The sequence below is a fragment of the Medicago truncatula genome, chromosome 7 (assembly GCF_003473485.1).
Source record: "Medicago truncatula cultivar Jemalong A17 chromosome 7, MtrunA17r5.0-ANR, whole genome shotgun sequence".
Classification (NCBI taxonomy): domain Eukaryota; kingdom Viridiplantae; phylum Streptophyta; class Magnoliopsida; order Fabales; family Fabaceae; genus Medicago; species Medicago truncatula.
The window spans coordinates 27561302-27582722 of NC_053048.1; the positions used below are offsets into that span (position 1 = coordinate 27561302).

At 31.6% G+C, this 21421-nt stretch overlaps 3 protein-coding genes and 1 pseudogene across 3 annotated transcripts; all 4 read right to left on the minus strand.

Moving 5' to 3' along the window:
- Window positions 1–1627: 1627 nt before the first annotated feature.
- Window positions 1628–3085, minus strand: LOC120577046 (putative receptor protein kinase ZmPK1; annotated as a pseudogene).
- Window positions 1715–2119, minus strand: LOC120577045 (putative receptor protein kinase ZmPK1). The gene has a single exon (XM_039827948.1). The coding sequence runs from the start codon at window positions 2117–2119 to the stop codon at window positions 1715–1717; it is 405 nt and encodes a 134-aa protein (XP_039683882.1).
- A 5396-nt stretch (window positions 3086–8481) lies between the features above and the next one.
- Window positions 8482–11596, minus strand: LOC11420564 (putative receptor protein kinase ZmPK1). The gene is made up of 2 exons (XM_003622917.4): window positions 11267–11596; window positions 8482–10730 (listed from the first exon to the last, which is right to left on the minus strand). The coding sequence occupies exons 1-2, from the start codon at window positions 11538–11540 to the stop codon at window positions 8623–8625; spliced, it is 2382 nt and encodes a 793-aa protein (XP_003622965.1). The 5' UTR covers window positions 11541–11596; the 3' UTR covers window positions 8482–8622.
- Window positions 11597–16996: 5400 nt separating this feature from the next.
- LOC11430279 (probable serine/threonine-protein kinase PBL26) lies at window positions 16997–20557 on the minus strand. Its single transcript, XM_003622912.3, has 5 exons — window positions 19763–20557; window positions 19182–19390; window positions 18723–18912; window positions 17913–18304; window positions 16997–17374 (listed from the first exon to the last, which is right to left on the minus strand). Exons 1-5 carry the CDS (start codon window positions 19902–19904, stop codon window positions 17006–17008), a joined length of 1302 nt encoding a protein of 433 aa, XP_003622960.1. The 5' UTR covers window positions 19905–20557; the 3' UTR covers window positions 16997–17005.
- Window positions 20558–21421: the final 864 nt, after the last annotated feature.

Below are 21421 nucleotides of genomic sequence, written 5' to 3' on the forward strand. Positions count from 1 at the left end.
GACCCCAAATATTGATTGAGATCAAGAATAGAAAACAAACACGTAATGAAGATAGATTTGAGACGTTTAAATAGACTTACTAGTTCAGGAAAGTGAGAGCGACTAAGATTTTGCGACAGGGTCTTGTTGTGGATTATGAGATAGGATTTTGAGTGTAGTTTTGTTACGTGGTGGTCGTGTGACTCCTCCTTTTCTTGTAGAGAGTGCAAAAGGGTGGTTTTCTTAGAAGTTAACGATTTTCGTATCCGATTTTTTTGACGAGGGAAATGATTTTTGAGTTTTTTTTTTTCTGACGGAAGGATTTTGCAGAGTTTGGTGAGAAATGAAAAAATAAAGTGAGAAAGTCAATAATAATGTCAAAATAAATTTAGTGGAACAATATTAGCATTCCACTTAAAAATAAATAAATGAATTTATCAACGTCCATTTCACAGACGTAAACTTGTAAAGAAGAATGAATTACAAGAATGAATTACAAATATAAGGTATTAGCGTTGGATTAGGTCCCACACTAAAATTTTGAAGCTAAATTCCAAACTTTTTTTATGGATGTACTGCCAACACAGATTTGCAAATATTTGGAGATCCATAATTGAGATATTTAATTTTGGGTAATTAAATGTATCTCACGCGTCTATATCATTCATTTATTTATAATTTTTTAACAGCCTCAAATTCAACATCTCACACAATTTTCTTAAAATGGAACTCATTAATTAACTTTATATTATTATATTTTAATTTTTTAATATTAAAAAGTGTGAATATCACTTAATACTGGGGTTTTAAGTGAGACTTTTATCTTATAAGAACAAATTTTTTTTTTATCCTCAATAGATATCTACTAGTTGCATTATAAAATTTGAGTGGGCGTGATATATTGGTATCAAAGGAGAATTGATAAAATTCGTATTCATAGCATTATTAGTTGACTTTTTTTAGAGAAGCAAAATGATTTTATTCAGGAGAATACAGGTATTCCAAACCCATTATTTTTAAAAATAATGGTACTCCAAACCCATTATTAGTTGACTAATACGTATATAAGATATAATTCTACATATATAGATATAATTATTTACTAAACGATGATGAGAATAAGATAGCAACATTTAACGGTGTCTCTAGTAAAACAACTATAAAACCAAAAATCGATTGCTTACGCAGTAGAATTTGTAAATATTAGTAATTTGCTAAACGTTGAATGTGGGATAAGGACATAAATAATAAACTAATTGTTTCATATGAAGTTTATTATTATTATTATTATTGTTGTTGTTAAAAAACAGTTTTAGAAAGAGAAAAAAGGTTTTCTATCACTAAAGAAATTTATGGGATGTGTTGCGTAATAGGTCGCTTTTTCTAAGACTATTCGTGACACTGTTCAAATTTGTACAAGCAGACTAACAACAACGTAATGTCCAGGATAAAATAGCTCAGTCTAAACTGTATGGATTTCCTACTGTGTAGTAGGAACCGTTCTAGATATACACCCTCTATATGGAACTTAGACCACCCTCTAAATAATGACGAAATCATCTTTCAATACTTAAGTAGAAATGAAACCTAAGATAAGATAAAATAATAATATTACAATCAAGATAAAAGTTTGAAAAATTATGGCCACCAGAAAATCAATGATTACATAAATTACATAGCATGCTAAAAACAAAAATTCTAAAGGAAAATGATTCAATGCATACACGCAACACGTTCAGAGAGAAATAAACACAAAGATAAAGAGAAAAGGGAACTTAGAGGTGTCTATGTATACAACCCCATAACTATAAACATCCACTTTAGATGTTATTGGTAAATTGGAAATCCATTCAGGGGCCATATATCCTCTTGTTCCTCTAATCATTGAGAATTCTGAATTATTATTAAGATTGTTTCTGCTTTTCAGCTTAGACAATCCAAAATCTGCTAACTTGGGTTGAAAGTTAGAATCAAGAAGTATATTTTGAGGCTTTATATCACAATGCAAAATCCACTCCATACATTCTTCATGTAGATAAGCAAGAACTCTAGCTGTTCCTAAAGCAATATCATACCTTTTACTCCAATCAAGTGTGTTAGTTTTAGATGAAAGATTTTCAGCTAAAGATCCATTTTCCATGTACTCATATACCAAAATTCTATGCTTCACTCATATACTCTTCTTTAGAGAAGTTATTACCTTTTGGAAGTCTCAAGTATGTGCTGTTCCTACAAAACTTGGTGAGTGCCTCCCATTTAACAATTGTAGCTTTGTATAACATTTGAAAATATTTTGGCCTTCTTCATATTTGTATTGGAATCCCATACAATTACAATCTTGTAAACATAAACTCTCACAATTTTTGTAGGTACTATTTTGAACAAAATATTTGTCATAGCCGTAGAGCTCGAAACCATTCAATTTTAAAAAGGTAGACTCACTTCTATTGCAAGTAAAATCAAACATGGGTTCACAACCAGAAGAGAAATCACTATGGTTCTTCACTTTATACCCCGGCAAACAAGAGCATTTCTTACCCTTTTTAGGATCATAGCTGCAAGTGCTATTTGCACCACAAACTCCATGAATGATGCAAGTGTCAGATATGACTTGCCATGAAACATACCAATTTTCTGACATGTTTTTTCGACTATAAACTCGAACATTACCATCATAATCCATGGTTAATTTTCTTTGCATAACCATACCATAATCATAAGTGGAAAAAGTGTAATTATCAGATGATATGAACTTTCCAAGAGAATCCAACAAAGCAATTATGGTACTATTGTAATTGGATCTTCCAACTTGCCAACTTAGTAACAAAGAAGGTGGCCAATATGTGCTTGAAACATCAGGGCCATCATAATCGAGACGAATAACATTGTTATCATCAAAGAAACACTTATAGAAGCCAGAAGAATGATTACTCTGGCTTCTTGAAGAAATAAGTTTTGTGTATTATCTAGTGAGAGGTTGATTAGGAAGGAGAGAATTTGTTGGGAAATCATAGCTTTCCCCCAAAATGGTAGTTCTTTGAAGCTCACGTAACACAAGATTACCATCTTCTTTGAGATACAACTCTAATGGAGCATCTGATGCTGTGTTTTACGTCATATTTATATTACTCCCTCCAGTCATATTTATATATAAGAAACATTTTACTTTTTTGATTCATTGCATAAATACTTTTTTAAGCTTTTATTTTTTAATCATCACAATTCCTTTTTCTTTTTTTTAATCCCCGTAATATTTTTCACAAATAAATTAATTTAATTTAATTTTAATAGGGACTAAAACTGTAGACAAAAATTACGGTAAGAACCACAAGTCGATTTTTTTCAAGGCCTAAATAATAGCCGTAGCTGTTATTTAAACACTTACATGACGTTGGAAATTTCTCTTTAAAAAAAAAATAATATTGGAAATTTTATAATAATATGTGTCAACGCCACGCCGTATACGCCATTGATGGTTGGTATAAAGTTAAGGGAACCCCCTGAAATTGTAAGTTTCGTCAATTACTTCTCTGAAATTAACAAAATTTTAATTATTCCTCTGAAATTGCACAACGTTAATCAATTTACCCTCTCCGTCAACTTTTTCTGTTAGTCAACATAATGTTTTGCAAATACCCCCTGAAATTTTGCACTTATCTGCAAAATGCCCCCCGAACTTTAAAATTTATATATTTTTTCTTATCCTTGACTCAAATGATATTAAAGACAAACAATTAACAATTAACTTTATGTCTCCTCTTAAGTTCTTGGAATAGAATTATTGAATTTTATCAATGTCATGTGTATCATCATTGTGATTTCACCTTTGACTTATTGACCTTCCTTTACAAGTTGATTATGGTGCCATTCTCCTCTGCCCATTTGTTTATTTCCATTTGTGTTTGTTTACAATTTCCATTCATGAAGCTCATGAACATTGTTTGGATTGGATAGGGTTTTTGTGTTCCTTTTATGCACATAATAGATTATGTTTTTGGAGCATTTGAGATCAATAGTAAACAGCTACTCATTATACCATACAACAAAAATGGTTAATGAGTAGTTCAAAAATTAACAAGAATTGCTATCAAAAAAGAAAGAAAACAACAAATAAATAGATTAAACAAATTAATTTCGATTATGGTGCGGAATGATGTGATCGGAATTGACCCAACATAAAGCTAAATGTTAATTGCTTGCCTTTAATATCTTTTGAGTCAAATACAAGAAAAAAAAAAAAATTCAAGTTCAAGGGGCATTTTGCACATAAGTGCAAAACTTCAGGGGGGGTATTTGCAAAACGTCATGTTGACTAACAGAAAAATTTGACGGAGGGGGCAAATTGATTAACGTCATGCAATTTCAGGGGGGTAATTGACGAAACTTACAATTTCAGGGGGGTAATTGCCTATTTACTCGGGTGGGAACAGGCTAGGCAGCGTGACAGGGATTTACGGCCTAGCCTATTTAAAGTCTAATTCGGCCAGTCATATTAAAAAAAAAGAGGCCAGACTCATGTTTTTTATAAAGCCTATTTAATTAAATAGGTTAGGCTAAAGCTTAAAAAAAAAACCTATTAAGCCCGTTAGGCCGGCCTATTAAACTTTTTATATATAATATATCTTCCACTATTGATATTATTGAAGTTTTTCATAAACTGGAGCCTTCACATGATTTGGTTATTTGTATAAGATATATTGTTTTGATTAGACATTCGTAAGATTTCGTTATTTAGTATTAGACAAATATTCACGTGTTTTAGGTCTTCATAAGTTTTGACATGTTTAGTAGTAGACTTGTAGGTGTTGCTAGACCTTGTAAAATAGACTTTAAATAGATTTTCAGGCTTCATTGGACCTTTAAAAAGGTCAGACCAGACCTTGAAAATGGACATATGATGGATAATATGATAGGTCAGCTCAATCCTTAATTTTTGAAGTAAACCAAATTTAGATCTTACAAAACCCGACCCGACCTTGCCCATTTTCACCCTAGTTAGAGTGAACTCTACAATACACAATGATCTTTAAAAAATAAAAATAAAAACTCTACCATACACAATGTGAAAAACATATACTACCTCCAGCTCCAACAATATTAGTTGTAAAAAAAGAAATCTAACTTTCGTTTATGACAAAATTTAGTTAGTAATTGATTTTGTTGATTTATTTATTTTTTCGACAGATTTATTTTACTTAATCTTATATAAATAAGAGTATATTTTTTTTTACAAATATAAACAAGTGTAATGGTCATTTTCTTTAAAAGTTAATTAATTTTTTGCCATTTTCTTAAAAAGTAATTGAAAACTCCCTTGTAAAACTCAAGTGTTAGCAACAAAAAATATATTAGTCACTGATAAGAGTCAAATGCTCGACTCTTGATTTAGAGAAAAATTAATTGAGAGAGTAAAATATATCTTATGTGTTCAACGTATTTTCCAATTGACGTTAGTAATGGTTAGACGAGGATGAAAACTTTATACCGATGATATGATAGGAAAAAAGAAAAAGTGTCGGTAGTGCCATATACAGATTGATGGTTGTTTAGAGTGAACTCTAACATACATTATGTTGGCCACCACAAACGTTAAAACAGCCGTCGAAAATTTTCTTGAGCTTTTGGCCGCTTGTAATTTTAGCCGGTAATATACCAAGTTTTATTGTAAATTGGGGGCCGAGGGGGCTGGGGGCGATGCCCTCAGAGATATATTCAATTGTATTGTTGTAATACATCGTAGTATTTATATAAGATAAGTAACATTATAAAAACTAAATTTTAGTTCACATAAATAACACGGAATGACAATTGATATATAGCTTGGAACGTAGATGCTTGACAAAACTTCATAATCAAGCATCATGTCCTAACAATTGCGCTATACTCATAAGGATTTTCGTTTCGGTACTCTATGCAAATAATATCAAATTGTAAATTTGCATATGAATTTTAACATTATGTATCGTTCACAGGTTGTTCACGGTTTGCCATCCAAACAATATTGGCTGGGTCGCGACCGTGATTCTGCATCTCCGAAAACCATATTGCGAAGGAAAAGGTATTTTCACCAACTTGATAGAATCCAGCAGAGAAAGTTCCCTTTGAAGAAACAGTTACATCTTCTGCATGTTTCTCTACTGAGAGAGAAGAGCCCTTTTTCAAAGATGATAAATGAGATGAACATTGAAAGGGAAATAGAAAGAAGATTAGGAAAATATGTGAAATTTTGAAAACCATGTTATTAGTTAATTATTGTTCTTGCAATTGCAATGTAAGCTGTATATACAGTGTGTGTGTGAGTTGTATGCTTTAGTTGTTGAAGGTGATGTGCAAGTGTAAACATAGGAACTTTCATAGTGAGGACCGTGTAAAATGTCGTGTTTGAAACTTTCAATGGTTGACGCGAGTCTTTGTGGTGGGAATTGGAAGTCTTAGCACAAGGACTAATAAGGAGTATGGGGTCGTCCATATATAGTAGTATATTGGTATTTTTTATATTTTTTGGTAGATAGGAGTACTATATTAAGATAATATTATATAAGGTCGTTATATTATGTATCTAGTAACTATATATTATTGTTGGTTTAGTTGATAAAGATATGACACATCCGTAAAGTTGTAGGTTATTTTGGAAGACTTGATAGCTTAACTTAATTAAATTTGTTTTATTAAAATTATTGTCATAGTTTATAATATGTTGAAAATCCTTATTTATTAATTTTGTTAGGTCTGCAGCAGTTTAACCTAATCTTTTTCCGCTGATTTGCTTTATTACGTTTCCATTTATTTAACCTAACAAATTCCTTCAAAAAAAAATGCATGACACCAATTTTATTCCTATCCTCTTGCCTTTTTTTCTTTGAAGGAAATATTTTCTACACTTATTTGATGTTGCACGTTTGTTCTAGAAACCATGAGCATATCAATGATCACGTTTGATGCCTTCTATTTTATACTTTGTTTTTGGGATTTTTTTTTTTTTGACAATTTTTTGTACACTTTCTTATTTAAGGAAATATTTTGTACACTTATTTGATACTAAAAAAATGGATCGCACCAATTTCATTTCTATCCTCTTGCATTTTTCTTTTTGACAATATTTTGTACACAATACCAGAAAAATTCATCGCACTAATTTCATGCCTTTTTTTTTTTTTACAATATTTTGTACACATTTTTTTGAACCAATTTGATGCCTTTATTTCATTCCTATCTTGTTGCCTTTTTTTGACAATATTTTCTATACTTATTTAATACGTTTACAAACAGAATATCATAATTTTCATGCAAACTCGGCTACCCTAATTTCCATGTAAACTTGGTTATATATACCAAACCCTAAACGTGTTTCTCTCAAAAAAAAAAAAAAAACTAAACTGTGTAAAAATTTAACACAACACAAAAATCATATATTTTGATATTTAGAACTTTGCAAATGGAAAGACGCGACCTTACACTTATTTTTTTCACCGTTACCAATTATATATTGCATTTTATTATTCGTATGTCAATTCCTTTCCAATAAACCCAAACGGAGCATAAGTCAAAAATCTAGTTATATTTTAATAGTGAATCTTATGGGATTCCTTAAAAAAAAGTGAATCTTATGGGATGAGAGTGCGATTTGTTTTATTTTATTTTATGAATTTGTGTAATTTACTCAATTATCATGTAGGAGATTGATGTTTAAAATTTGTAATAAATGTTCCTTTTTCTATAAAAGAAATATAAACTTAGTTGCTTGATTAGTGAGTTAAATCTCTTACAAGAAATATATTCGAAATCAATAAATAAGAAGACATAAGATCGTCCTTGTTTCTCACCTGATGCCTTCTAATGTAGCGCTAAATTGTGTCCAAATCATGCACATGTATTTAATATGTTTTTTGAGTAGGATTGTCCGCATCAACAAACATCTTAGTCGGGGTTGGTCTTAAGATTTTTGGTACTCAGGGCGAAAGAAAAAAGTTGTACCCTTGTAATTATTTTAATATTTTTTATTGCAAAAGATTAATTTATAATCAAAATTCTCTAAAAAAATATTTTCAATAGAATTAATCAAACCAAATTAAAAAGAAATATATCTATTTTGTAGTGACTACTAAATAAGAATAATAAATTTAGTACCCCTAAAAAAATGGTGCCTTGAACTTCTGCCCCTCGCGCCCACCCTCACGGCCACCCCTGATCTTAGTCACCCCATTTCAACACAACTTGAATCATTTTGTCCGCACTGGTATAAGTGTGTGTGCAGTCCAGCTTGGGCACGTGTAAACAACATCTTAAAAATAATTCTAACCTTGCTAGTAAACATGTGAATCAAATGACCACGCTAGGTGGATTTTTTTTTATTGAATCAAATGCTCCCAAACCAGTTTATAAAAAGGATGTGGAAGTTTTCTCTATGGTCAAAGGTGTAACGATGGTAACTCAAAGAGGTATAATTAACCCCATACATGGCTCCTCTTCTGTATTCTTTTTAAGTGTTGAAGAAGAAGCAAAGAATAAAACTTAACATGTTAAAAATATAAATTTTAAATTTACTTTCATCTAAATTTACAAAGATAAACCAATGGGTTCATCAATTATCTAAGTTTTAAATATATTTGTCAAGACCAAGAGACTAATGAATAAATCTCAACATCATTCACAGCTTTGAAGCATCTCAACAACCTGACTCATAGTAGGCCTAATATCCCTATCTTCTTCAACACAATCCAAAGCAACTCTAACCAAAATTTCCATCTTACTTAAATCATAATTATTCCCTATTGCAGGATCCAAGATTTGTTCAACCCAACATGTACTCCTCTTTTTCTCTCTTACCCAAGTTATCAACCTTCCATTATATGTCCCTTCTCCATCAACTCCTTCTATATTCATCATTGTTGGACTCTTTCCGGTTATCATCTCTAACACGACAACCCCGTAACTATAAACATCCACTTTAGATGTTATTGGTAAATTGAAAATCCACTCAGGTGCCATATATCCTCGTGTTCCTCTAATCATTGAGAATCCTGAACTATTATCGAGATTGTTTCGATTTTGTAGCTTAGACAATCCAAAATCGGCTAACTTGGGCTGAAAGTTAGAATCAAGAAGTATATTTTGAGGCTTTATATCACAATGCAAAATCCATTCCAAACATTCTTCATGTAGATATGCTAAAACTCTAGCTGTTCCTAAAGCAATATCATACCTTTTAGTCCAATCAAGTGTGTTGGTTTTGGATGAAAGATTTTCCGCTAAAGAACCATTTTCCATGTACTCATATACCAAAATTCTATGCTTACCTTCAACACAATATCCCCACATTTCAATCAAATTCATGTGGTTAAGCTTTTCAATGATGCTTACTTCAGCAAGAAACTCTCCTTCTCCTTGTTTAGCTTCATTCAATCTCTTTATTGCTGCATCTCTTTGATCCGGCAATGTACCTCTATATACAACTCCTCCTCCACCTCTTCCAATCTCGTTACTGAAATTTTTTGTCGCTACCTTCAACTCGGAGTAAGTGTATCTTCTGAATCCTAATAATGTAAGATGATAGCTATGTTGATTTGCACTAGAATTTTTCCTGGTCTTAATTAAAAAACCACAAACCATTAAGAAACAAACTAATTCTAAACCACCAACTACAATTGTAAGCCACAAGAACAATCTGAACAAATGACTTGTTTGTTTTCTAGCATAGTCTTTGTGAAGATGGACCAAAGAAACATGATCTTTTACACTCATAGATTCTTGTTTGTAGAAGTTATTACCTTTTGGGAGTCTCAAGTAAGTTATTCCTTGAAAACTTGGTGAATACCTCCCATTCAGCAATTGTATCTTTGTAAAGCATTGGAAGATGCCTTTGTCCTCTGCATATGTGTATTGAAATCCCTTACAGTTACAATCTTGTAAACATGAAGTCTCACAAATTTTGTAGGTACTGTTTTGAACAAAATTATTGTCATAACCAAAGAGCTCAAAACCTTGCAATTTTAAAAAAGTAGATTCACTTCTATTGCAAGTAAAATCAAACAGAGGTTCACAACCATAAGACCAATCACTATGGTTCTTCACTTTATATCCTGGCAAACAAGAGCATTTTTTACCCATATTAGGATCATAGATGCAAGAGCTGTTTGCGCCACAAATTCCATGTATGGTGCAAGGATCATGTACGACTTGCCATGAAACATACCAATTTTTTGACAAGTTTTTTCGACTGTAAACACGAATATTACCGTCAGAATCCATGCTCAACCTTCTTTGCATAACCATGCCATAATCATATGTGGAAAAAGTGTAATTATCAGATGAAATGAACTTTCCAAGAGAATCTAAGAAAGCAATTCTACTACTATTGTAATTGAACCTTCCAGCTTCCCAACTTAACAACCAAGGTGGTGGCCAATATGTGCTTGAAACATCAGGACCATCATAATCGAGACGAATGATATTGTTATCATCAAAGAAACACTTATAGAAGCCAGAAGAATGATTACTCTGGCTTCTTGAAGAAACAAGTTTTGTGTATCTAGTGAGTGGTTGATTAGGAAGGAGAGTATTGGTTGGGAAATCATAGCTTTGCCACAAAATGGTACTTCCTTGAAGCTCACGTAACACAAGATTACCATCTTCTTTGAGATACAACTCTAACGGAGCATCTGATGCCGTGTTTGAAGACCAAGTGTAGTGTTGACCCGCATCAAGCAAGAGGATGTTACCATTGTTTAAGAGGAAAAGCTTTGAGAGCTTACCTGTTAGAATTTATAACGAGACGAAGAAATTAGAGGAGATAAAAATTAGATAGCTAGAATGATAGTATATTTATTATTGATAGACACAATATCTAGATTGGAGTATAATCATGAGTCGGAATTTGCTTCATTTATTTATTTTCTATTCTCATAAACAATCTCACTCTTGTTCATGATACTTTTAACCGAGAGAGAACTCGTGTCTTCAATTCAACGAACTATCTACATGATTGAGGCAAATCAATTCGCAAAAGTACCACAAACTGGTATGCGAATTAAGGCACCAATTCGCAGCTGACAAGTGGATAAAGATTATGTGACTATGGACCATACAATGATTAGTGGTGGAATATAGAGTGAACACTACCTCATCCACCATGTCAATAACATATGTATTGTCTATCTATAGGTGTTGAAGATTTCTACTCCAAAGACTCTAAAATAATCTAGAATACTCTAAAATTTGCATCAATTATCATTTCTCTATGCAAGACGGCATATAAATATTGTATAATTTGCATGAATTTTAACATTACCATTCACAGGTTGTTCACGGTTTGCCATCCAAACAATATTGGCGGGGTTGGGAGTTTGATTCTGCATCTCTGTGAACCATATGGCGAATGAAAAGCTGTTATTGCCAACCTGATAGAATCCAGCAGAGAAAGTTCCCTTTGAAGAAACAATTACATCTTCTGCATGTTTCTCTACTGAGAGAGAAGAGCCTTTTTTCAAAGATGATAAATGAGATGAACATTGGAAGGGAAATAGAAAGAAGATTAGGAAAATATGTGAAATTTTGAAAACCATGTTATTAGTTAATTATTGTTCTTGCAATTGCAATGTGAGTGCCATTATAAGAGATGATTTACTAGTGGTGCTGGTAGGTGACGTGATGTGTGTATTTATGACAAACATATACTAAAATGTTTTTAGTAGGACCACAAGAAGCTTCGTGGAAAATAGTATAATGTTTAGATTTTTATATATGAAATTATTTTTGTTAAATTGAAGATATCATAATGTAACTATAAAGATTAATCTTATATAATTGAAATTTTGATCTTTTTAACTAATATTTTTTTTCATGCACACCAATTTGAGATCGAACTCTAAACCAAAAATTTAAAAGACTTTGTTTCCATATTTATGTCACACTACGAGTGTGTTTGGTTGGCAAAATAGTAAGTACTATACATAACAATACAAGAAAGAACATCACAACACAAGGCAGAACAACACAGTACAAATTTTTTATGACATTGAGTAATTTTTTTGTTTTATACGATTTTTGGGAGACGAAATGCTATTTTGGTATTTTAGACAATTTGTATGTGAGACAAAAAGTTGTGATGTGGTTTATTGAGGGAAAATAATATCAGTTTTTGTCTTGTCCCTTGCCTTCAGTTTGTCCTGTACTTGAAACAGTTTTACAAATTAAACATTAAATAACTAGAGTTGTTCTATCATTTCCTTCATTTTTACGCACCCCATGTCATACTATGTTAGTTGATCCATGCCTAAATTTAGGTAGACTTTAATGCTGAGGCGGCTGTCCGTTCTTAGAGATGGGGTCTTGGGAACCTTGAACAAAGGGTAAATGACATGACATGTTCTCTTCCACACTACACTACGAGTGGTCCTCATAGTAATGACTTACGAATATGATGATGTTGAAGTAGTGTCAACAATAGGATTCTTGAGGATATTTTTGCTCTTTTTATAAGATTTTTTTCTACTATTTTGATTTCAATAAATAATATGTTAAAAACAAAGTTAACTCACCTAAAATAAACTTGTAAAAAAAAAAAAAGTGAATGTACATGTATCTTTGAAGTTTGAATAACTATGAAATTAACCATGATTCAATTATTTAATGACATATTATATTTTTGTATTAATTTATAGTCAAACTTGTTCCTCACAACAACAAAAAAATTGAATGAATTTTACTTACAGGATACCAATACCCAACTCAACTTTAAGATACTTAAGAGTGTATCAAATCTACCGATTTAGATACCGTTTAACCAGGTTTTTTTGGTCTAAAAACTACTTTAAAATAAAATTAAAATAAAGTTTTTTTTTTAAACAAAGGAAGATGCAGCCAATAAGCCTACACCCCCATAACATATATTAAAGAAGAAAGGGAAAACAAAATTACAAAAGATTGAGGGGGACATAACACCAAAAACCCTCAATAAGAGCTTATCAAAATAAAGCTCTTTAAGAAAAAAGTTAAAGTTTTTTGGTTTCTTTATTTTTTTTTTTAGTTCTAAAGTTATTTTTAAGTTAAAAGTTGTTTGGCAAAATATTGTACAAAACTTTGATTTTTTTTTTTTTGGCGGTGTCCGGGGTTCAAACCCGCGACCTTGCATATATTTATGCATTGTCTATATCAACTGAGCTAGGTTAGAGAATAGTTTGTTTTTTTTTCTTTTTCAATTATACTGTATAACAAATTTTGTTATAAGAATACCATATTTTTTGTGTTATTTAAAAAGATAAAAATTTATATTATATGATATTATATTTGTTATATTGTTGGTTGGTGTCATTGAAAAATATATGCTTAGTTATTTTAATAAGAAAAAGACATGCATAGTTTGTTACAATATAAATGTGTAATATATATATATATATATATATATATATATATATATATATATAAGTATAATTTTTTTAGGCATCTATACTTGTACTTTTAATTAAAATCAAAATTATATAAAAATAATAATTGTACGCATTACGCAACACTAATAAAATTATACGCATTTTAGCGTAACAAAAAAACAGACATAAAATATTACTCTAAACGCTAATGTGTGTGTGTATATATTTGTGAGGTTGAAGAAAGGGAATAAAAATATTTGGTGTCATTCAACGACAGCATGAATAAATATATTTGTGACGTTGTCATAATTAAACGATATTAAAATTAAATATATAAGTGATAAAAAGATAATAAAATTCCTTCAAAAATAGATAATAAAAATAAATTGATCCTCCTTTAAAAAAATTATATGGACCGTTCAAAAAAAAAATTATGGAAAAAAAATTGAAATATAATATTAAAAAATAAAAGAAAAGGTTGCATGCGTGAGTTAAAGAGAGGTAGTTTTTTGAACTAGCATTCAACAACTTTTGGTTAAAGCTCATTCCATTCAATTTTATGCATTCTAAAAAAAGTATTACCTCCGTCCCTAATTATAAGACCCTTTTTGAGAAAAAAATTTGTCCCTTTTTATAAGACCCTTTTAGTATTTCCAAGTACATTAATTTTGCATCTTTTTCTTCAATCAACAATAAATATTATGTTGAAAACATAAATTAACTCTCTCTCTTAAGGATAAAATTGTAAAAACAATGGTAATTACATACAAATTTAATACTACAATCAACTTGCTTATTCTCCGTAATTTTTGCAAAAGGCTCTTATAATTACGGACGGAGGTAGTACTTTTTTTTCGAAGGTACTTTATTGATATTGTGTTTGGTCTAGCTTCTCTTTAAAAATGTAGAGAAGCTGAAAAAAAAGTCGGGCCAAACGGTACCTTAGCCTAGAGAGAGATCATATACTTAGACATAGATATAGTTTTATAGAAAAAAATGTAGATAAATAAAATGACAATATCATTGATGCAAGTAGATGAGTTGGAGTTCGACCTTGATTATGACATTTAGCCTAACAATTCAACTCATACATTTCTCAGAGAGAGGTGACTTCAACTTACTCTATAAATACTTCTCAATAAAGCAAAGTGTATATTTTTACACAAAAAGAGGTAAAAGTGTGTGATTTACTCTGGTTTTAGCAGGCAATTCATATATTTTTATAAGTTGAGCTATGATATGTCAACTCTTTTTTTGTTATCCGTTGTTATTACTAAAAAAAATTCAATTGTTTCTTTTTGTTAACCATCTTAATGGGATCTTACCTTCCATCCAATTTTTTCCATCCACAAAATTTGAACTCATAATTTTAACCAAGGGTGCGCGAGAGGGTTGGTAGCCCAAGGCACCATTTTTTAAGGGCACCAAAATGATTATTCTTAGTTAGTAGTTAGTACTGTATATATATTTTTTTAACTTGCTTTGATTAATTATATTAAAATTTTCATTTTTTTTTTTGTTTATGAATGAATATTTGACAACAAATAATACAAGAAGAAAGAGTTCAAATAATTAAAAGAGCATAACTTTATTGATTCGTTCAAGACATCAAAAAACTTAAAACCGACTTTGATTTTACCTAAGAGATCCAAGGCAAATTCTACTCGAATCAAAATAATGTTGGTATTGTCTCTTTTAAGATATAAAATTCTGCAAAGCCAATTACTATACTTTGCTTTTCGGTTCAACAATGTTGAAAGAAGGGAAATGTTTTTAAAGAGAGACTTCAAAATTTTCTTGATAGATTCTTGGGTTGGCAGTTGGCACTATTCAACATGGATTGAAGAAATGAAGAAGAATATAAATGGAGAGGATCTTAACTCTTATACAACATGCCCTGCTTTTTAGAATAACTATATTAATCGGTGGTTCGAAAGATCGTTCATATTTTTCTTTTTGTGAATAAACCAATGGCCATTCATTTAACCATTATGTATTTGTGATTGGTTGAAATTTATTTACCTTCACCCATTTAGGGTCATTTTACTTCAACAAAGGAAGAGGGGAGATATTTTATTGGAGGGGAAGAGAGTGTAATGAAGTTTAATTATCTATACATAATTATGTCTTCGTGAGCTTAACTCAGTTGGTATGGACAATGTATAATATATGCAAGGTTGAGGTTCAAATCCCGACCACCATAAAAAAAATCTATACATAATTATCTATAAATATCGTTTAAAAGAGATGGGGAGATGAGAGGGGAAGATTTTAAAACTAATTTACTATTTTATGCTCTTAATCAAAACGGAGATTAAACCAGTGTGATCTTCGGATCATGGATCTATTGGTTCAATTCAACCGGTTGAACCAAATAATTAATATATAAATATATTTCAATTGTTATAACATGCTTGGCGATGTCACTCTTATCCTTTCTATGTTGACAATTGAGAGTTTCAAAGAAAATACAATATTGGCAATAGATAGTTATAATACTTACAACTTCGTTTGGTTTTTTTTGTCGTGCCTTCTCTTTCTCAGTCTTTACCTAAGCCTTATGATTTAAATATACTATCAAAAAACACTTTCTTTGGCCAAGTGGTCACATGTTCAAGCACCATTCCAAAAACTTAAGTTGTGTTATTTAGAAATGCATGAATGTTTTATATCTAACATAACCTTGCTAGTATCAGTATGTTAGTGAATTTTTCGTATCACATAACCTTGCTAGATTAGAAAATAATTAGAGTAAATGATGATTCAATAAGCATTTGGCCTAACTGCTTGTGTTAAGGTGGAACTATAATCTTTTGGTGGTCTTAATCTTCTGATGTCTCTCATATACCAGAAATTGAGGTTCCATTTGTTTGTGAAGATGGAACTAATTTAAAATTGTAATTGTTGCTCATCTAGCAATGTTGAGAAATATTGGATTTACCTCACTAATAGAAAATAAAGGATTATCCAGTAATGATAAAGGTAGTAGCGAATCATAACCTGCAAATAAATTATGAGCAAATGTCATAATATATTGGAACATTTTTTTCTCTCACTTTTGGTATGAGAATAAGGGTGATTGCTCAATAAGCCCCTCATATTTCTCAACAGATCAAGTTATAATTTTCGATGGACATTATGTTTCTGAAATTATGAGTAATTGGAGGGGTTTATTGAGAAATTACCGATAACAAGATTTAGGCCTAAAGTATTTCCCTAGAGCCCAACAATCCTCACAATCAGAACCCTGATGGTCCATATCAAGCTTTTTTCTTACTTTTTATTGCTATTACGGAATGAAAATTAAACATTTCTTTTACTTTATATAGACTGGTGAAAAGGAAAATTTCCATCAATTTTTTACAAAGACTTCATGCAACTAACTATTTACGAGTATCCCTTTGAGACATTTTTCGTGGTATTTCAAAGCCTAGAAAAATGATATACAAAGTATGCAAATTAAATATGGAACTAAATAAATATTTTCAGTTCGTTTTTTTCTTCTAATTTTCTTCTACTGATTGAACTTTTTTCTAATAGGTAGAACGAATCCATGATTACCTTGGTTATAGAGAAAGCCTCAAATGTATTGGTACATTGTTAGAAAAAGAATTGATGTTTATCATCATGTATATATATATATCATTGTTGCAATGAATATTTTACAAAGATGAAGGTTTATTTCTAGTATTTGAACCCCATTCCATGGCTTCATCAACGGCTTTTTGGCGTTCAACGGCACTATCATCGTCGAGAAGACTCAAGGTTGCACTACTTTCTTCATTCTTTTGTGTTGGTGATGGCATGTCAATTGGTGACAAAACTTGTGGATCTTGATTCATTGGATCTATTCCAAGGAAACTAAGAGCTGTTACAACATCACTTATCAATGGTCTCACTGATGGTTCTTCATTTAGACACATAGCTGCTACTGCCACTGCTTGATGTAATGATCTCATTGGAAAGTTTCCTTCAAGTTTTGGATCTGCTAATTCTGGATATCTTTGTGGGTCCTTGAATACTGGATATGACTGTTTTGTTTTCAAGAATATATTTTAGTAAATGTTAGTTTCATAGTTTAATAAGATAAAAATAAAATGCATAGATTATCAAGCTTCGTATGTTTCTAGTGTTTATGTCATGGTTCTAATATGTGGTCGTAATGGTAGTCGCAGCAACGCTGTGAACCTACATATATTGCGAAAAATGTGGCCGCAATTGCAGTTGTGATCTATGAAGCACGAACACTCCCTTGATTAAGCGTGTCCTGGTGTCGGACACGTATCATGTCCGACACGACACCGACACATATAATTACAGTAATTATGATTTTCTCAAATTATTAACGGTGTTGACATGTCAGTGTCTGTGTCTGTATCCGTGCTTCATAGCTTGTGATATTGTTGCTGAGACCGCTAAAATATTTATATTGCGGTCCATGATATGATCGTGGACTGCCATTTAAGTAGAACTAGGGTTTAAGATCAAATGGACTAAACTTCAACAAATATATTTAGTAGCATTTAATATGGCATCATAGATAAAGTTAATATGAGTAGGCAAACTCACCCAAGAAACAAGATTTTGCTCCCTTGATGGTCTTGTGTTATCAATGGTTCTCCTTCCAGTAATCAATTCAAGCAAAACAACACCAAAACTGTATATATCTGATTTCACAGTGAGTTGACCTGTTCTTTGATACTCAGGTGCACAATATCCATAAGTCCCCATTACTCTTGAAGACACATGAGACATATCCCCTGTAGGTCCCAGCTTTGCTAGTCCAAAATCAGAGAGTTTTGCATTGAAATCTTTGTCCAATAAGATGTTGGAAGATTTTAAGTCACGGTATATGACAGGTGGATTGGCTTTGTCATGCAAATATTCTAGTCCTTTTGCAGCATCCAATGCTATTTTCATTCTTGTGAACCAATCTAATGGCTTTTGTTGTGGTTCAAGATCTGCATTACATTTCAATAAGATGTTGATAATTAATAAACCATTAAATTTAATGATTTTCTAGTCATTTGATTCATTTAACTACCTAAAAAAGGTAGTTTAGTGCACTAAAGCTTCCGCATACACAGAGTTCGGGAAGGGGTCCCACCATTTGGTGTACTGTATCCAACCTTACTCTGTTTTTACACAAGAGAAAGAGACCGTTTCTAAGACTTGATCCCTATTTAATAAAATAAGGCTTTTAATTTGATTGTGGTATATATATTTTCTAGGTTCAAATAAAGGAAACATTTTTTTGCCAAATTCACAATTTTTTTTAAAACTAATTTTGAGATAGTTGTGTCATCAAACATGTTAATGTTACATAAGAATCAAAATGAATAATTACAACACAAGTGAGATAGGGAAGGAGAAAATTACCAAGTAGATGATCCTCAAGAGATCCTAATAACATGAACTCATATACCAATAGTCTTTGATCTCCATCAGCACAATATCCAATTAGATTAACTAGATTTTTATGATGTAAAAGGCTCAACATCAACACTTCAACAAGAAACTCTCGGTTTCCTTGCAATCCATTCCTGTCAAGTTGCTTCACAGCTACTTCCTACATTAGTTAAATCACCAAAGTATTAATGCCAAGACTATCAAAACACTAACAACATCACTACTAACGCGCAGACAAACACGAACACCATACACAACACTGGCATGTAAATACCAATAATAATATTTGAAAATAAAATTAATTGAATATAATAACATGTGTTGGTGTCCGATACTGACTTGTGTCGGATATCGAACACATTAATATGAAGGTTTGGTGCTACCTATAAAAAGAACATAATAATGAATGAAAAAGTGGCATATTCTTACCTGGTTGGTTTTTTCAAGTCTTCCTTTATAAACTCTACCAAATCCACCTTCACCTATTAGATTTTCCTGCCTAAAGTTTCTTGTGATTGCAGCCAATTCCCTGAAGGTGAACGTTTGAGCAGCAATGTTGTGACCATTTTCTTTGTTGGTCTCTTTATTTATTTTAGGTTCTGTTGGTGGGTTTGCCTTTGCCTTTTGATAATGGTTCTCTGCATAAAACAAAATCATCCATCAAGTATTCCCCTCTTGATAGATTTTTCCATCACACAACTCTTAACAAAATATATATCATAACACCATTAATGACCAAAAGAAAAGATAAAAAAATGAGGGCTCTATTACAAAATATATATCAAAACACCTATATCATAACACCGACACCGGGACACGCCTAATCGAAGAAGTGTCCGTGTTATGAAGCACAAACACTTCTTGGATTAGACACGACTCCGACACCTATAATCACACTGAATTATATGATTTTCTTAAATTATTAGTGGTGTCGACGTGTCGGCGTCCGTGTCGTGTACGGTGTCCGTGTCCGTATCCGTGCTTCATTATCTATGTATAAATGATTTTACCTGGCTGAGGTTGAGATGCTTTCTGAGGAGTTATTTGAGTAGGATGATGTTGTATCCTCTTTCCGTTGTTGTTGTTATTGTTATTGTTAGGCCTCTTTGATAGTTTCTTTTCTTGGGACGAGAAACATGAAAAGCAACTCATTTCTCAACCCCAATTAGATATATATTTGAATAAATCCTAGACACCAACTTTTAACCTATCAAAATTCTTTTTCTTTTTTTGAGAGGAGTCTATCAAAATCTTCCTCACCAAAAAAAAAGTTACAAATTCAGAATGTGTTAGAATTTCAATAGGAATTAAGATATGGAGCTTAATTCCCCTTGCCAATAAACCAGTGAAAAGAAAAGAATGAGGGGTCTTAATACTTGATGAGATTTAATTAAGAAAATTCTTAGAAAAACTCTAGGGTTCCAAAACTAGAGAAAAATTGGAACAAAGTTTCAAGGACAAACCATAATGATTTTAAGATGAAAATAAACCCACAAAAACCTAACTAACATTCAACCAACAGGGCCTAACAAACTAAGGAACAGCATGGATTTGAGATCAAGTGTTTGTTAGGTCAGGTCAGTATGGGAACAAACATTCAAGATGTTGACGACATTTTTTGGTGTTCCCGCAAACAACTGCGACCAAAAAGGTGACATGTTTGAAATATGGTAAGAGAGAGAAAGAGAAACATGACAACCTATGACCAATTTCATTGTGGGGAGTAGAGTTTATGATGCCGTTATACATGACAATTATAGTCCATTCTTTTAGAATGCAAGAAAGTATAAGATGGACACAAACTCAGTCCATTTGTCATGAAAGAAAAAAAAATCCATGTCATCAAAAAGAGTAGAAGAAAAGACAGAAAATGACTTTATGTACAACAATATATTCTCTATAATTTTAAATGTCACTTAATATATTTTTGTATAAATTAAAAAAAAAGTTGTAAGTAAATGAAATTAATATACCAAATTGAAAAATTATCCTTGTTACTTATTTGATATATGACTCAATGGGGTGGTTCAACATTTGTAATGTTGGGTGAATTTCTTGTGCTTATTAAATTTGTCTTGTCATCACTTTCAATTTACAATTTCTTTCCTTTTTCAAGACTCTCATATGTAAAATTTCTTTCCTTGCATCTCTTTTTAATTTTTTAGGGTCATGCTAACCGGTACTCCTAGGACACTGGTTAAAAAGTTAAATATAATAATATTTGCATTAAATACTTAAATAATCATCCGAAAAAGGTAATATTTACATTCAAAGTAGTGTGATCAATGCATTAAATGCTTAAAACATATCCTTTTTTATTTAAAATTTTCTCTTTTGCCTTCCTTAACCGGTGCCTCAGGAGCATGGGTTAGTATTACCCTTTTTTTTATGGGGGATGGGGGAAGCTCACAAAATTTATTGGTTGCATTGGGATAAAGTGTGTTCAGACAGGGAGTTTGGAGAATTGAAAATCATGAGAATTAAAGAGTTTAATTTGGTGTCGTTGTGAAAGTGGTGTTGTAGGTTACATGTTGAAATGGGAGGGATTTGGTTTAAAGTTCTCGTAACTAAGTATGGGGTGGTGGGGAACCATATTAAAGGAGAGGGTAATAGGCCATCTGGGTGGTGGAATGATTTGTGTGGGGTGAGAGAGGGTGTAGGGATGGCAG

Excerpts from the sequence above, each read along its gene's own strand:
- LOC120577045 (XM_039827948.1), bottom strand. The coding sequence starts at position 2,119 with ATGGAAAATGGATCTTTAGCTGAAAATCTTTCATCTAAAACTAACACA.
- LOC11420564 (XM_003622917.4), bottom strand. The coding sequence starts at position 11,540 with ATGGTTTTCAAAATTTCACATATTTTCCTAATCTTCTTTCTATTTCCC. Across the intron at positions 10,731-11,266 it reads CCGTGAACAACCTGTGAATG|GTAAGCTCTCAAAGCTTTTC; the intron begins GTAATGTTAAAA and ends AAATTCTAACAG.
- LOC11430279 (XM_003622912.3), bottom strand. The coding sequence starts at position 19,904 with ATGAGTTGCTTTTCATGTTTCTCGTCCCAAGAAAAGAAACTATCAAAG. Across the intron at positions 18,913-19,181 it reads GACTTGAAAAAACCAACCAG|GAAGTAGCTGTGAAGCAACT; the intron begins GTAAGAATATGC and ends TAACTAATGTAG. Across the intron at positions 18,305-18,722 it reads TCTTGAGGATCATCTACTTG|ATCTTGAACCACAACAAAAG; the intron begins GTAATTTTCTCC and ends AATGTAATGCAG.